Source organism: Amaranthus tricolor, chromosome 7, assembly GCF_026212465.1.
Source record: "Amaranthus tricolor cultivar Red isolate AtriRed21 chromosome 7, ASM2621246v1, whole genome shotgun sequence".
Lineage (NCBI taxonomy): Eukaryota > Viridiplantae > Streptophyta > Magnoliopsida > Caryophyllales > Amaranthaceae > Amaranthus > Amaranthus tricolor.
Window position 1 is genome coordinate 25,629,929 of NC_080053.1, and position 18,638 is coordinate 25,648,566.

The window sequence follows — 18,638 nt, forward strand, 5'->3', positions numbered from 1 at the left end:
GGAAAGGGATGGGTGTGTTGGTTGGATTTCAATGTGAGGGAAGAGGTATGTCGGTTTATTGATGGTAAATGGGGTTTATTTTTAGCTTTGACCCATTAAATTCTATTAAATCCGTCTCATTGTAAGACAGTCTTATATAAGACATGCTGTAAGGGTATAATAGACGATTTATGAAATAAGTAATTGGTAGTATGAATAAGGATTGCATTTAGGAATTTATTTTTTCAATACTTTATTTAAATTTAAATTTATTTTTATAAAGATAAGATAGTAATCAATTAATATAATATAATCAAAATACACTTTTATCGAAGTATTCTTTATACGAATTTTATACATTAAATAAAATATACCTCTTTCTTGAAAATGTTAACAAATGAAATACTTGAGTCAATATTATCAAAATAATAATATTATTACTCGAATTAACTTACTTAATAACCCCAATCAGCTTAATAAACTTATGATTAAGCTTTATTAAATGCAGTCTATTTCATTAATAATTAAAATTTCAACTACATTAAAATATATATAATAAAATAATTATAATAATAATAATAATAAATAATAACAAAATAATAATGATAATAATATAAATTTAAAATTTTTTAAGTTAATAATAATAATAATAATAATAATAATAATAATAATAATAAATAATAATAATAATAATAATAATAATAATAATAATAAATAATAATAATAATAATAATAATAATAATAATAATAATAATAATAACAATTACAATAATAATAATAAAAATAATAATAAGAAGAAAATATTAAAATTATTAAAATAAATTATAAATTATTTAAATTAATAATAATAATAATAATAATAATAATAATAATAATAATAATAATAATAATAATAATAATAATATCAATAATAATAATAATAATGATAATCATAAGAAAATAATAATAATAATAATAATAATAATAATAATAATAATAATAATAATAATAATAATAATACTAATAATAATAATAATAAGAATAAGAATAATAATAATATAAATTTTAAAGTATTTAAATTAATAATAATAATTATAATAATAATAAAATAATAATAATAATAATAATAATAATAATAATAATAATAATAATAATAATAATAATAATAATAATAATAATAATAATAAAAACAATAATAATAATAATAATAATAATAATAATAATAATAATAATAATAATAATAATAATAATAATAATAATAATAATAACAATAATAATAATAATAATAATAATAATAATAATTATAATAATAATAACAACAATAAAAACAATAATAATAATAATAATAATAATAATAATAATAATAATAATAATTATTATTATTATTATTATTATTATTATTATTATAAACTATTTAAATTAATAATAATAATAATAATAATAATAAAAATAATAATAATAATAATAATAATAATATGAATTATAAATTATTTAAATTAATAATAATAATAATAATAATAATAATAATAATAATAATAATAATAATAATAATAACAACAACAACAATAATATTACATGTGTAAAACGCATCTTACAGTTATACTTGTGAGAAGTTGTCTTTCTGTGAAACGATTTTTACATAAACAGTATATATTTTTATAATTTGTCATAATTAAGTTATTTAACACATGTGTAAAACGCATCTTATTATAAGATCGCCTAATAAAAAAACTTGTGATAATAATTTTCCATTGAAAATTATTTTCCACAAAAAGCTTCAAAGCTTTGACTTTACTATTAGTCATCATTTTAAATTTGTTTCCTTTGACCAAACAATTGGGGAAGATCCTAAGAAGGTTCCTTTAATGTTGTCATGTTGTATAATTGCATTAATTTTGGGTGCTTGCGTAGATTATGCCGTTCATTCTCATTGTAATTAGTCCTTGATAATCATGTGAATCATCTATCGATAAATACTTAGAAAAACATTAATGTGTTCAAAAATCAATCCATTTTAAGACAACAAAATAACCTTAGCTTAATAAATCAATCCATTATGAGACAACAAAATAATCTCATCTTAAACATTACTTATAAACAAATAAGTAAAGAGCCATAAGAGTGGTAATTTAATTTTTATTAGAATTCCAAGAATTTGATATAATTTGAAGTTGTCAACCTTTATAAGGGTGTTTTGAAGATACTTAGATAATTGTCTGAGTGAATTCCAGTGGTCATCAATCAAACGAATATTAACTCTAATAAAGAATTAAGGGTCAACCATTGAATAAGCGTATCAAAAATAAAACCTAACAATTTCTAATGACTAGGACTTGGCATGTTTCATCTGAAGGGAAGACACCACTATATACATAGGCGTATCTATATTATAACAATGGGTATACCCATTGTTATAATGTAGATACGCCTATGTATATAGTGGAGTCTTCCCTTCAGATAAAACATGCCAAGTTCTAGTCATTAGATACCCATTGTTTTTTTAAAAAAATTAATTTTCTATTTTTGTTACCTTATATTTCCTCTATATTCACTATACTTGTTATATTTAACTTTTTAGGCAATACAATATATTATTTTAATTATTTATATATTGAAATATGCACATCTAAAAATTCTAAAAAGTTAGTTTTATAAAAGTAAGCAATTAGAAGATTCAAACAAGATCTCACTTGCATATATTTGTTCATTGATCTCGTTGTAACTTGTAACTTGTAACTTGATGCGATGTAGATGAAATTTATCTCCCTTTTTATTTTATAGTGGCAGTGACATGCAATTAATATTGCGAAATTTTACTTACAGATTAATTTGAAATAATGAAAGATTTTGGGATTGTTCATTTTACAAATAAAACTCTGCCGAATTTTTTGATTAATATAATTCAACACATTGGTGTTACCCATGAGTAACTAATGAAGATTAAACAGTTGCGGAATTTAGGGTTTTGGGAATAATTTTTCTGTGTTATTCAAGGAGTAAACCATTCTCCAATATATACATGAACACTAGCTTCTATTCTAGGAAACTAAATATTCTATACATTAATTAAGGTAATATAAAATAATCTAGAATAATCTAGATATATGAAATATATACTTTCCCATACTCCCCCTCAAGTTAGGTTGTGGGATCACCGATGCCTAACTTGCATAAAGTACTATTGAAGATCTCTAATAAGACGGCTTTTGTGAGAATGTCAGCTAGTTGGTCTTTCGATCTAATAAAGGGAAGACGGATGATCTTGTTCTCCAGTTTCTCCTTGATAAAATGTCGGTCAATCTCTACATGTTTCGTTCGATCATGTTGAACCGGATTCTCGGAGATGCTTATTGCTGATTTATTATCACAATATAGAAGACTTGTTTGTGTCTGGTGGCAATCTAGTTCTCCTAAAAGTTTTCTAATCCATAGAATCTCTGTGACCCCTTTTGCTATTCCTCTGAATTCTGCTTCAGCACTTGATAAGGCAACTACCTTCTGCTTCTTACTCTTCCAAGTGACCAGATTACCCCCTACAAAGGTGAAGTATCCTGAAGTAGACTTTCCGTCATCCCGATCACCAGCCTAGTCTGCATCTGTGTAACCGATAAGATTAAGGTTATCATTCTTTGAGTAGAAAATACCTTTATTACTGGTTCCCTTTAAGTATCTCAAGATCCTCAGGACTGCTGCCATGTGTTCCACTTGAGGTCGATGCATGAACTTACTTACAACTCCTACTACATAGGCGATATCTGGTCTCATGTGAGATAGATAGATTAGTTTCCCCACCATCCTTCTATAACGATCTTGATCTGCCATTTCTGCCCCTTCAACAATCTGCAGACCATGATTAGCTACCATAGGAGTCTCTGCCGGTTTACAGTCTATCATGCCTGCTTCTGCCAGGAGATCTAGGGTGTACCTTCTCTGATTAATGAATATCCCCTTCTTTGACCTTAAAACCTTTATTCCAAGAAAAGTATTTCAATTGTCCCAAATCCTTCATCTCAAATTCTTGGAATAATTTGCTCCTGAGCCGATCAATTTTCTTAGCATTGTTCCCAGTAATCACCATATCATCAACATAGATAACAAGACATGTAATTTGGTTTCCACTCTTCCTGAGGAATAGAGTGTGGTCTGAGTTGCTCTGTCTGTAACCAAATCTCTTCATTGCTGTAGTGAATCTTCCAAACCACGCCCTTGGAGATTATTTCAAACCGTATAGCGCCTTTTTAAGTTTACACCCTTCTCCTTGGTTATATTCATCTGAGTAACCTGGTAGAGGTTTCATATAAACTTCTTCTTCAATTTCCCCATGTAGAAAGGCATTTTTCACATCAAACTGATATAGGGGCCATTCTTTGTTTGCTGCTATAGAGAAGAGGACTTGGATAGTATTGATTTTAGCCATAGGTGAGAATGTTTCAGAGTAGTCTATCCCGTATGTCTGTGTGTACCCTTTCGCGACAAGCCTCACTTTATACCTCTCAATGGTTCCATCAGCATGATACTTGACCAAAAAGACCCATTTGCATCCAACAGTCTTTTTGTTACTTGGTAACATACACTTTTCCCATGTCCCGTTTTTCTGGAGGGCCATGATCTCCTCATTCATAGCTTGTTTCCCCTTCGGATCTCGGAGGGCTTCTTCAGTGCTTTTTGGAATAGTACTGAAATAGAGAGAAGTATTGAAGGCAACAGCTGTTTGTGATAGTTCATCATCTCGTCTACAAGTAGGATATCGGGATCTCTAGGATTCAAATTCAGGATCATATCTTTTGGGAGGCATTCCTCTTGTACTCCGTGGGGGCAATTCATATTTTCTGGGAACAGCAACACTACTTGGCACAATATCGTCAGTAGATATATTAATGAAAGGAGAAGGAGAACCTGGTGTTAGCTTTTGTTCGACCGGATGCTCAGGGACTGGAATAGTCTGAGGAAATGGTTGATCGTTCCGTGTAGAATGACAGATCGTTCCGTGTAGAATGACAGATCGTTCCTCTTAGTTTATTGCCAAACACCAGTAGGAGAGAAAAAAAAAAAGACTACAGGGGCTCAAACAAGAAACCTCCAAGAACAGGTGCAGCAGCACCTACCCACTGAGCTCCTTCACTTTGATGATGCTTCTTTACGCGGGATGGTTATATCTTCACTTCTTAAAAAAGGTTTCGAATTGAGGGGAGGCAGTAGCATTCTTAGCTTTTTTTCCCACTTTATTCTTATAAACCCTAACTCTCTTTTCTTAATTTTTCCTGGGTTAAATTTAATTTCTTCTGTCAACATTTTATTTTTATGGTTTAGTTTTGTTAGATTTCGTTATTTTCATCTTTTTGTTGATATTTATTTAAAGTCTAAAGCCATTTTCATGGAGCATGATGGATTTTTATGGATTTTTATTATTTATTCTTGAATCCTTCCTAAATTTTATGGGTAATTTTTAATCTTATTTATTTTTAGTATTTCATTGTCTATTTATTAATTTTAGTAAGTTTATGATATTTCTCGATTGCTCTTGATTATTTATTCCTATTTTGTTTATTTTTATATTTTTAATGTTTGAATGCTTAGAATATATGTTGTTAATGGTTTTGTTGGTTGTGATTATGAGTAGTGAATAGTTAGTTAGGGGTTGGGGTTAGCTTAACCCCTTATTGATGGCTTGATAATGGTGGAATATTGGTTTATATTGATTTGAATGGAGACGTAGTAGAAGAGTTTCTCCATCCATTGCTTGAGGGTTGCCATAGTTGCTTTTGGGAGGCCAACGAGGGTTGGATCTCGGAGTAACCTAAAACCCTTGCTCAATGAATGGAGACGGATGTAAGGGATCAACGAGAGTTGAATCTTGCAATCGCCCTTTCAACTAAGAGTTTTTCCTTCCGCCTATGAGAGTATGGGAGGATTGACGGATAGTGGACTTTTGTTGCCCGATTCTCTTGTCTTTACTCATGAGAGTGAGGATGATGATATTATCGGAGGTGATCCCAAGCCCGATTCAGGATCGGATCACTATTTGTATTGTGTTCCACTTCTCTCCAATTAAACCAAATGAAATCAAAACCTCTACTATAGGATAGCCATCACAAGTGGGTTAATCCCATCACAGTTCCTCTTTGTTTGTTATTTTCGTAGTTGTAGTAGTAGTCTAACCCGTATCCAATCTTCCAATACATGATCCCCCAACACCTAAAGAGACCCTAAGTCTCGCAACTTGTCTCCTTGTAGATCGACCCCCTACTTGCCACTACACTTGTGTAGAGTTAAATTAGGGTGTTTATAAATTTTGTTTGATTATAGACTTTAGCAACAACACTAAAAAGGTCCTCTGTCATGGTGAAAGGACGCTCTTTCCAGGTGTGTTTAAAACCTAAATATTATCAAAAAAAAAACCATAATTATATTTTCATAATTAGATAATATACCACAAACATAAAATAAAAGAATTAGATAAACATCATCATTTTCGATTTTCGTGATAGAAAAGAATATATCGTACATAAATCTTATCATGCACATAGTAGCCAAAATCAATACAATTTTTCCTGTGTGCACTACATCGAAAAGAAATGAAAAAATATATGTTAAAATCACTTGGTATGCTCGTGTAAAGTATAAAGGCCCGTAAAACATATATTTATGATGTAATTTCACATCTATTTCAATTTTTTCAAACCTAACCATTTAAAAACTATGATAGGTACCGATTAGTATTGCATGTGAAGCTCCATGTCAAACGAATCAAGTTTGAACTAATTTTTGTAAGTTAGTAGCTTAAAAAACACTTAAAACGTCAACTTATGACATAATTTCTCCACATCTAATCCAATTTTTTCAAATCTAACCATTTCAAAACTTTAGTATGTGGGAATACTAATTAGTATTGTATATATATTAAGTTATATGTCAAACAAATTAAGTTTCATCTAGTTTTTGTGATCTCATTAGGAAAAAAAAGTAGTATAATAATCGATATTGCTTTATTTATCTACTGATTAACAAACCGTAAATAATAATAGAATTCAACTGATTAATAATTATATTTTATTTATTTTTTAGTAGTCGATAATTTAGCAGCGTACATTAAGGTTTTTCCTTAGGATAACTACTAGTTGATGAAATAGCGTACATTAAAGTGAGAAATCCAATGAGCCATGAATCTTAATCCCAATCCCTTTCTCTTAGTCATAGTAAAAGCAAAAATGGTGCTTTTCACAAAGTAAATGCAAAAGATAGAAATAAATGTTTACTTGGAAACAAATACTTCCTCTGTTCCATAATACTTACTACATTTTTTATTTTTGGTAATTTTATATTACTTGCTACATTTTCGTTTTTAGTAATAAAACAATTATTTAAAGTTCTATCTACCCCTATTTTTATCCTACTCTATACTCTATACTGTATAATAAAATACTATACTATATTCTATAAAGTAACCTAACAATTTATTTTTCCTTTTTCTTTTTCAATTAACAATAATAAAATACAATATTCTATAAAGTAAACAATCAACTACAGTGTAAGTCAATCACTTTTTTTAATTTTCGTGTCAATGCAAATGTAGCAACAATTATGGAACGAAGGAAGTAGTATGGTGGTCGGAGGGGCATTGTTGGCAAGATTAGTGACACTGCTGACACTATGTCTACAAATACCGACAATAATATTAACTTTTTTTTTTTATATCACTATTTATTCACAAGGCCAAGAAATATCTATAATAATTAATAATAATTTTATTTACTCTCCTCGGAGAACAGTATCTACATTCCACTTGCCTCCTCCATATTTATTCTTCTTATTTTTTTTCAAATAGAAACTCGTAATTTTTTTCTCTTTGTCAATATTTTTATTTTTAGACATTCTATTTTTTTTTAAATAACTTTATAACACTTTGATATCTATTTAATTTTATTTATTTTAAATAAAAAGATCAAATAACATTAAAATGACTATATTGTGATATACTCTATCTCCTTTCCTAATTTTATTACACTATATTTTAAAGTCTCTTCACAGTATTGTATTTTTATGTTTTTTGTTGTCTTAAATAAATATTTACTTTTTAAATCTTATAAATTCATTCATTAATCTTATCTAATCTAATTTTTCATTCACATATTTTACTTTTAATAAAATAACTTCAATTTATCAAGCAAAAAAAAATGTAGTATTGATTTAATAAGCGATCTTTAAATATTTATTCAAAATAACATATGGTAAAATAATAACTTTAATACATTAATCATTATTAATACATGATAGCCTAAGAGAAAAAAAAGGAATAACAAGAATTGAACTCAAATTTCCCCGCTAACATGAGATAAAATTCGATTTGTGGTATTATAATTAATTTTAATCATATATATATATATGCTCAAATATAACTTGCAATAGGTCGAATACCATCATATATAAAGAAATGTGAGTTGTGGGGACAAATTATTAATAATGAACCTAATTTCTTTCACTTCTAATTCCCACCACTCCACTTTTTTTTTTCTTCTCTTTTCCTGTCTCCTTTCTTTTTCTTTCTTGTTCTTGTAGAGTTACTTCTATTATTTAGGATTCCTTACAAAAGTCTCTGATCATAAAACTTCTTCAATGGATCTCTGTTCTTCTAAATAATGTTATGTCTTCTTCATTAATAATTTCCATACAAAAAAAATCTATTTTTAGAATTTATATTTATTCTGTTTAATTTTTAAAAAAGGTATGTTCTTTAAAGAACTAGTCATACTCATACTCCATGCTTTTTTTTTTTTCTCATCTTTCAAGAAAATGTTAATTATTTCAAAATAAAAATAAAAGGGTATTTTTTTCTATCTTTTTGTATTGTTTATTTGTTTTTGATCATAACTATAAATTTGTTTTATGTGTTTCAGTTTGTACCAAAAATGGCACCAACAAGTAAACGAAGAAGATCAGAAAAAACCCAAAAAAATACAACAAATAATACAATAATTACAAGAAGGATTATTACAAGGAGTATTCATAAGAAGGAGCAATTATTGTTACTTAGCCAAACAACACCTAAGAAAAGTGGTAAATCCATGGAAGATGATTCCGCCATTAATAAGAGCTTGGATGATGTTTGTTCAACACCAAAATCTGAGAAATATAAGATTCCAGAGATTCAAACATGCCCACCAGCACCCAAGAAGCCAAAACATGATAATTGTTTGAATCAAAAAAGAAGGGCCATCACCTTTTTTGCTCATCCTGATTTAGATAAATTCCTCATGTTTGCCATGACTGATAGTATCAAGGTTTGATTTTTTTTTTAATTTAATTTTTGTAGTATTAGTGAATTTTTATCTTTTATTTAGTGTGTTTTTTGTCGGGTTAGGCCGAGGAAAAGAGAGAAACTGAAGAGAATCGATCTTAGATTTCTCAAGAAAAGTAGTGGTATGTAAACTGAGAGAGACCTGATTTTCAGAATCATGGGTTTGTCTAGTGGTCGATAATTTTTCCTTTCGATCTTGTCGGGCTAGGCGGAGGAAAGGGGGAGCTGATTAGGAGAAAAGCAACGAGAATCAATCTTAAATTTCTCAAGATTAACAGAATCATGGGTTTGCCTACTGATCAACAACTTTTCCTTACAATCTTATTTCTGACCATTTACAGAAAAGATTAATTTCTTCGCCTCAGTTGTCTATAAAGACTCTGTAGCCTACACTCAAATCAAAATTATTAGTTCATAGAACTACTTCTTAGGTTGAATCAATAGAAGTAGATTAATAACTATTTTTTTTTTTTTTTTTTTAATTGGGGGTTTAAGTCCCTAATAAGTGTGAATGAGGTTTTAGCAACAAAAACCCTTTTAGGTGAAAGGGGTTTTTTTTATAATTATTTTGGGAATTTGAACATTTTATAGATTATGTTAAATATTAACTCTCAAAGAGGTCACAATATGTTACTAACCAAACCATTTAAATCAAGCAAGGGCTTGTTTGGTTAGATTATTTTGGTTTTAGTTGTAGTTTTTTTTTTAATAGAAGTGTTGAGTTTGTAGAAGAGAACAAGAATCTTACTTTGTAAAATTATGGTGTGAAATTGTAAATTGTTGTTTTCTTAATTACTTTATATTATGTGGTCAAATCAAAGAAAGCAAAATGCTTTTTTGAATGTTCTTTTTTTTTCTGCCGCCCATACTACTAATTTGTGAATGCTTATCAATCTTTTTTCCCGCTTTAGTTTTATTGTATTTAATTAATAGTCTATTGTCATTGGTGGGAAATTATTTGAGATTATGTTGAGCAAAATAAAGTCAATTTTGAAATTAAATGATTCCAAAGCATCAATATTAAACTACCACACAACTTAAGGGTCATAAATTATAATCTTTTAGTTTCTCTCTAATTTGCAATTACTCATAACTTAAGGGTCGTAGAGGCTATAATTTTTTTTAATAAATAAAAATATGTTTATAACTTTAAACAATATATACTTGATGATAAATAACTTAGCTACGAATATCAAATTTACTCTGTTTTTTTTTTTTAACCTGTTGTAAAACTATTTATAATATTTATTTGACGATAAATATAAGTTTCTAGACTTATTATATTTTCCTCATAATTACCCTTTTAGCATTGATATGATTTTTTTCACTTTGTTTCATAATTGAAAGTTTGTTGTTAGGGATTAAATTTGCCAACATGTGAAATATGAAATCTAATTCTACAATCTATCATATCAAACTAAAGAGAGGAGAATAAATGATGTGCAATCCATAGTCTAATAATTCAATCTACTTTATTATCGTTTGCACTATAAAACTTAAATATATAAAATTTTTTTAAGTTTTTAATTGTATGGTATAAATTCAGATAAATATTAAAAAAGTGATGATAATGATTGATGATAAATCATAAATGGACAAAAATTATGAATATGAATTGGTCCACACCATGTAAAATATGCACTATCAAGAAACATATCATAGCATATTGAGATTGTGTTGTAAAGAAATGTTTGTTACAAGTTACAACTACTATACCAAATGCATGCATGCCTATCTTCTTCTTCCTTTTTGATCAATAAAAAGGACTTCCATATTCCACTAAAAGTGAACTAGTCAAGTATTCTACTTTTAGATGCTCAATTCAGCAAAATATGTTGCAGTTGGAATTCAGCTTTATTGATCCCCACACGAGTTTGGAATATTATTTTTCTACAAATAAAATTAAATAAAAATAGTATAATTATTGTTCATTTAAGAACATCAATTTATTAGATACTAACTATTGATAAATTTTAAAATGGTTGTTATTGCTCATATGTGAGGTGTCTTATATCGAATAAAAGAGAAATTTGGATCAATAGTAAGGAGAACTAATCTCCAATCGCTAAATGGCTCGGTTAGTCTTTTGCGAGATGGTCTTAGTCGTGCAACTGGTTAAAGCTCAATAATTTTTTAAAAATATTTTGACATACTAATTTTAAGATTTAAAGGACAATTTTAAGACTTAAAAATCTAATATTAAGATTTAAAAGGTCAATTTTAAAATTTTTAATATCAACTTTAATGTTTGAGTTATCCTATTTTAAAGTTGAAATGAGAATTTAATGTCCTGCAATTGGTCCTTTAAGTCTTAAAATTGGTTTTTAAGTATTGAAATTGACCTTTTGAGTCTAAAAACTATCAAATTTCAAATCTTTGAAATTGGTCTTTTAAGTCTTTAAATTGCTCTTTTAATTCTTAAAATTGACATTTTAATTTGTAAAATTGGTAAAAAAAAAATATATAATTGGAACGGCCCAATAAGACATGTCTCACAAGTGAAATTTCTATCAACAAAACGAATTTTCTTTGAGCTTGTAAATGGTTTATAAGGTAATTATGATTAAAAAAAATAAGTCTAATTCAACATTTAGTAAATAAACTTGAGTGCTTCTCCTAATGACGAGATAATTTTATATAATAGGAATTAGATGATCTGAAATCAAATAACATTCTGATGATAAAACATAAAATCTATCAATAAAATAATTATCAAGTAACAACTCAATTTAAGTTCATGGTTGAGGCCCTGATACGCCTTCTCACATGCAACCTCTTTGAGTTAAAAGTGTGGATGCAGCATAAACCTTCCTAATACATTGTGCGAAATATTCCACTTAAATTTAAGGTGTGATTGAGATTTAAACTTATGACATTTTATTATTATACTCGTTCTGATAACACTTATACGCTAAATTATATTATATACTCTAAAAATAAATTCAATTTAATAAAAACTAAAATGACAAAAAATACCTTGGAGAAACACATCACACAAGCACAATGACACAATATAGCATGAAACATTCTTTTCTATGTATGGAGTATAAAATAATACTCTATCCATCTTTTTGAATTTGCACTATATAATTTATAATACAGATTTATATACGGATTCAGAGAATAAAACATGTACATGAATTTGCATATTAAACAGTAATAGGATAAGATTAACATATAAAAACATTGAAAATTTCAACAAATAAACAGTATAATTTGCAAAAGATAATCGTAATCCCAAGGACGGCATAAGTAGACAATATTTTAAGCCTCCTAATTGGACCTCTACACATTATCTTAGTCTTTTTGTGAAGTGGTTGGGGGTTATTACAATAACATTTCATTATACTTTTGTTTACGCGTGGGACATGATATCATACTAACAAATATTATTGCTTTGCTTATTTAGAGGATTAATATGAACTATAATAATAAGGTACTAGTACAATTTATATAATTTTTAAAACACTAATTTGAATTAACAACTCATTTTATATGAAATCGTATTATTATAAGATGAACTTATATAATTTGTCAATTTCTGTCATTCATCAATTTAAAAAATATATATAATAATCACTTTAAAATTATAAGTTTATCGTTTTAAGGTTATAAGTAACTTTAGAAAAGTAAATATACGTTGGACTAGTCAAATAAAAATTATATAAATTGTAATATTACTTTATTATTATTATTATCACAAATATAGTCTAATTAAATTAATTAAATTATCATACTTTAAATTTTCACTTTTATTTGTTTTATGTTTAACATGAAATTTTTTAATTTGGACTCCTTATATGGACATGTAGTATATAAGATGGAATGCAAAATTTCTTTTTTTTAAAAAAAATAGTCACTTATAGAGGAGTAGATATTTCTACTCCTTTCCCTTTGAGTTTACACCACAAGACTAAAATATATTAGAACTTATTAAGCCTTATGGTGCAAACTAAGAGGGCCAGAGAAAATATAAATAAATTTATAAATGTCAAGTTGATAAATCACACTAATAAGTAATGACTCAAAAATGGTTTTAGGCTCTAATTAACACAGTTTTTCTAAAAAGTTGTATTTTAAATGTTTTTTTGTTGTATTAGCAAGATTGCATAGTATTCCATTTCCAGCCATACCTCATATGATTTTTTTAAAAAATTTGTAGTCGAGCTGATAATTTAATAGATATGTATCTTGGTTGTACTAGATCTTGTGCTAATAAATTTGTTTTGCTTATACTTTTTTGTTGTCCACCTATTCCTATTTTTTGAGTTTTTAACTTATATATATTAAAAATTAAACATTAAAACTAGCTTTTATATATTTTCAAATTATATTCAAAAATTCTTTCTCCATAAGTAAAATATTTAAATATAGCAAAAAAATGAGCATGTAATCTATTTTGTCTTTTACTATTACGTGTAAAAATTTATAATAATAAAGTAATTAGAGCATTTGCATGTGCAGCAGATTATTTGGGGTCAATCTTTATTGGGCACAGGTATTAGTTGCGGAGTTTTTTGACTGTGCATCTTTCTTTACTCCCTCTTTGGAAGAACGGATATAATTTGTCCACATCTTTCAGGATACTGGAATACGGGTATGGTTTGGGATACTGGGAGTGTACTAAAGTAATTAGATGAGCTTATTATTTATATAATAGGTTGTGTTTGATTTATCATATGGAGTATTTCATAATATGTTTGTATTTCTCTCAAGGGATTCGCTATATAGGCATGAGCATACTTGGTTAAGAGCACTCGTGAGCACGTGCTATAGGAAAATAAAAACAAAAATTTAAAATTTAGATTTCAGTTTAGAAGCGATTACAGACAAAACAAGGCTCCACTGATAATCCAACTGTTCAGAATACAACTCTATATGACATGTGTCCTTAACAAGATGACTAAATATCATCACGACCTAATCGTTGTAACTTCGACAAATGATATTTTTGTGAAATATATCTGAGTAAATCCAAATTATATGAACTTTGTTCTCTTTTGTTTGTTTCTTTGTATTTTACTTTTATACTTTTAAGTTTAACTAAATTTAATATGTGATAATTTTAGAAATAAAAAGTAATCTTTTTGAGAAGAAAAAGATAAAAGCTTCTTATTTTTTGTATATAGTTTTATATAGAATACTTACAACAACTATTTAGCTTATATATAAGAAGTAATACATCCTCTATTAAACTCCTTAGAAACTCAAGTAGTTGTTAGAAAAACTAATCAACTTTCACAACTTATTATACGTTGTAATAAATTAATACATGCTTTTAGAAAAAAAAGTTAATGTGTACATATATTACTTGTATGAACTTGTCACGTACGTTGTTATAAGCTACTCACTTCAAGACTTTATTTGACAAGGTTACTTCATATTCCTTCTGTTCTTTTTTGTTCTTTATGTTATATTTTTGTACAGTTTTTCAAAGTAGATTTTAAACCTCACTCTAAATATACATGATTAAAAACTATAAAAATACATAATAAAAAAATATACATTAAGACTAACGAGATCTCACATGGATATACTTTATCGTCTAAATATATGTCAAAGACATTAATTAAATGTCTCTCCCTTTAAAGCGGAATATTCCAAATATAAAGAAAATTAAATAACGAAAAACCACTTATCAGTTGTCATCGATATGAACAAAGTCATGCATACACTTGTTTCCCTCTAAAAATTTTGGATGCACTGCGTTTGTATATGTGACATCAAAGCTCCTCTCAATTAATCAATGATGGGCTTCTATTGTTTGTCTCATGCTAGAAATGGATGTTGTGAGGATTCTAATGAAGGTTAAACCTTCTTGAAGCTTAAATTTTCTAATATGTTAATTTTTGGAGAATTTAACTTGCAATGCCTAAAGTTTCTATTTTTGGTGGATGTGCCTTGAAGTATATGATATGTTGAAGACAATAGTTTTAGATTATAGACTTAATTTTTTGATGTTGTAATATAGAATATCCAAACATGTATATGTACAAATTTGATTATGGTTGTGAAATGGAAAAATATATTTGTCTTGCCTTTGCTAATTGTCATACATATGGTGTGTTTCGCGCCCTTTGTTTTCTTTTGCAGGTCTATTTCAAGTTGAGGGTCTCTATGGCCTAACCTTTTCATCTTTGATAAAGTATGATTTGTCGTCTTTCATCTCTTTTAAACTCTTAATTTCCTTTGATTGGCCGAATATAAGAAGAGAGAATCACTACGAACAGTGATCAGTGTGTTGTTCGTAGTTCTTAGTCTAAAACTTTTCTCATTTTATCATTATTAACAATCCTAGTATAAATTGCCCATTATACATTCTATTAATTTTATTGTATAAGAGCATAAGGTATTTTGATTGTGAGTATATCATTTGTCTTTTTTTCATTGGACGCTATTAATGAAATTTGAGTGATTGACATTTATTTTTGGATTTACCATATTTATGAATTGCATTTTTTGAAAAATTTATACATTAACATATTTAAAAATTCTTGCATTGCACGGATTTCTATCCTAGTATAAGCTATAATCAGAATCTATGGAGGAAGGTTCATTGCGGTTAAAGGCCTCTTATCTCGAGAATGACGACCTATAAAAGAAAAGCTGAAGACTTAGAACACAGTCATACACCATATGCACGACAAAGCAAGACTGGACAAGATAAATATTTAAGACTATTAACATAAACCAACGAAGCGTAAATAACAAACCTAAAGCACAAACAATAAGCACGACAAAGATAATTACCTATGATTTAGGACACAAATTCGACGTCTTTAAATAGTTTTATCTCTATTCAAATAATTATGGCCTTTTAATCATTGTAATTTTTCTATTTTTAATATTCCATACTTGTTTGCATTCTAAGCATTAGAATATATAAATAGAAATTTTTTATTACATGGTACGCTAAGAAAACATAAAGATTAGAAGAAAATCAAATTCATGACTTGACTTTAAAAAAATTATCCTTGATTTCTCCCGATATATTAAATTAAAATATCAAAAAGATTGAAAAAAGTAGACTATAACTTGAAAATACTGACATAAAACTCAAAAATTCACTAATTTTGAAAAAATGAGTTGAATAATATTAGTCTGGGCCTAAAAATTTTAAATGGGATTAAAATTTGTTTAATGGGTAGTGTTATGGAGTAGGAGACCTAACCTAATTATTGATAAGGTTTATGGATGACCATCATGGTTATATCTTACAAATTTCTATACTAAAAAATTGAATAAATATGAGTATGCCATCAATATAGAAGGGAATCCAAAGAAGATAGAGGGGCTTATGTGGGATGTGATGTGATCAATGGTCATTGTCCTTATTTGTATATGTAGGGATACTCAACAAATACTCCCACTCGCACTCTTTCCCGCTCAACTCATTTTTTATTCATTTTTAAATTTCTTTTCTACTCCCATTAAATTTGTAGCATTTATTATTTTAATTTGTCTCATTTAATTTGTATCATTTTTATTTTTAGATAATGATCCATTACTTTCTTTTAATTTCATCTATTTATTTTAATTTTCTTTTAATTTCATCCACACAATTCATTCTCTCTCTTTATTTATTACTATTATCCACTTTTTTTTCTTAAAAAATATCAATTTTCTCCTTAATTCAATATAAGGGATAGAGTAGTATATTTTTTCTCTGCTAGCTCTTGTAGATAAAAGAGATTTTTCGTTGTTTTATGCAGGGTTGCAGGCTGCAGGTAGTGTATGAAAATAACTACCAATAAATATGGAAGTAGTTTCCAAATCTTTGCATTTGCTAAGGAAATTTACTATTGACTAGTTTGCTATTTTAGTGTGTTTTTAGATGGCTACATTTGTCTTGGCTGCAATGCAGCATTTAATTTTTGAACAAAAATGAATGGAAATGAAAAATAAGTTAGAGAATAAAATAAAAATATATAGTCTGTGGATGACAAAACTAAGTAGATAAGATGGAAAAAAAAATAAGTATGTGAATGACGTTAAATGAAGAAAAATGAAATCATTGTTAAAAAGAGAAAGAGTGCAAAATCAAAGGACATATTAAAATAGAAAGTGGTGCATATTGAGAAGGACGAATGGAGTATTTTATAGATGTGTCATTTGCAAAATGATCAGAGATGTTCATTCGGGTCATTGGGTAATCAGGTCAATTTCGGATTAGGGGTTTTGAGTTGGTTTAAAATTAGGTCTTCATCTACATTGATTTTTACATAATTATAAATTCATCTTGATGTCGACTCAAGTTGGCCTTTTTTATTCGTTTTTGGCTTGTTAACCCGCTTTTTTTAATAAACAATCAACAACAAAATACATAATTTTACCAACCTTCTTCATATATAGTTGATTTATCTAACTAGCGTAGAAGCCAATAAAAAAGCCAATACACTCAACTGACCAAACAAGTCAACTAAAAAACCAACCATCAACGAGTAACAACCATTTGTCAAATATCCACTTAATTTACATATCTAATTAGACATCTAAATATCTAACATCTATAATTGTACAACTACAACTTTTGAGTTTTGAATAAAGACAAACTTAATTGACAATAAAACTTATTTTATTAAAATTTAATTTTTTATTAAATTACACTTATTTTAGAAACAGTTTTTTATCAAATAAGGAAAATAGGGCCATAGTTTTTAGATAAGACCCTAAAATGATGAACAATTTCAATTTGTCATCAGTACGTATTGTTCGTTCAAAGAACATATTCCAATTTCCAATATCCTCACGCACGAATAAGTTAGCTAATCCGCTAGGAAACCAAACCTAGAAGGCTAAAATGCTCTTAATAATCTTCAACTAAGCGATGGAAAGTGAATATAGTGCATATATATGATTGTTAGAGCTTGGAGGAGTATGAAGCCACTTGATGAAGTAGTAATGCAAAAGGCGAGAGCTCGACGAGTCGTTGAGGATACGAAAAAATGAGCAAAACATGAATCGGGAGTATGTCACGGGCTCAACGAGTCATTGAGTGCTCGGCTATACATTCTTCATTTTGTTGCAATTTTTGCGGTAATTGGTCTTTGCGTACTTAGTGAGTAGTTGATAGTTGATAGTTGATACCTTGCCCATATTATAATCCAAGGTCTTTAGATTGATTAGGGGAAGCTGAAAAGTTATTTTTTACCGTTTATTTATTTATTTATTTTATTTATGCAATATAAACCTGATCAAAGACAAAAAAAGGGACATTCACAAATTTCTGAAAGGTACAAGCTCTTTGTAATTTGCAAATTACAACTGAAGTCCAATTAATTATTTCCAAGTGCTAAGGTTTTGAGTAATTCTCTCTCTTGACCTGTACGTAACTAGTTTAAAATATGTGAGTTTGGGTTGAGATTTTTGACTCAATTAATTAATT

The 18,638-nt window shown here is 27.7% G+C and overlaps 1 protein-coding gene across 2 annotated transcripts; it reads left to right on the forward strand.

Annotated features, from left to right (window-relative positions):
- The first annotated feature begins 8,389 nt into the window (after nucleotides 1-8,389).
- On the forward strand, nucleotides 8,390-15,484 carry LOC130817425 (cyclin-dependent protein kinase inhibitor SMR2-like). 2 transcript variants are annotated; one of them, XM_057683121.1, is made up of 3 exons: nucleotides 8,390-8,680; nucleotides 8,853-9,236; nucleotides 15,347-15,484. In XM_057683121.1, the coding sequence occupies exons 2-3, from the start codon at nucleotides 8,865-8,867 to the stop codon at nucleotides 15,377-15,379; spliced, it is 405 nt and encodes a 134-aa protein (XP_057539104.1). In that variant the 5' UTR covers nucleotides 8,390-8,680; nucleotides 8,853-8,864; the 3' UTR covers nucleotides 15,380-15,484. The 2 variants fall into 2 exon arrangements, with proteins under 2 accessions (XP_057539104.1, XP_057539102.1); XM_057683119.1 differs by lacking the exon at nucleotides 15,347-15,484 and adding an exon at nucleotides 9,317-10,095 and having other exon boundaries at nucleotides 8,392-8,680.
- Nucleotides 15,485-18,638: the final 3,154 nt, after the last annotated feature.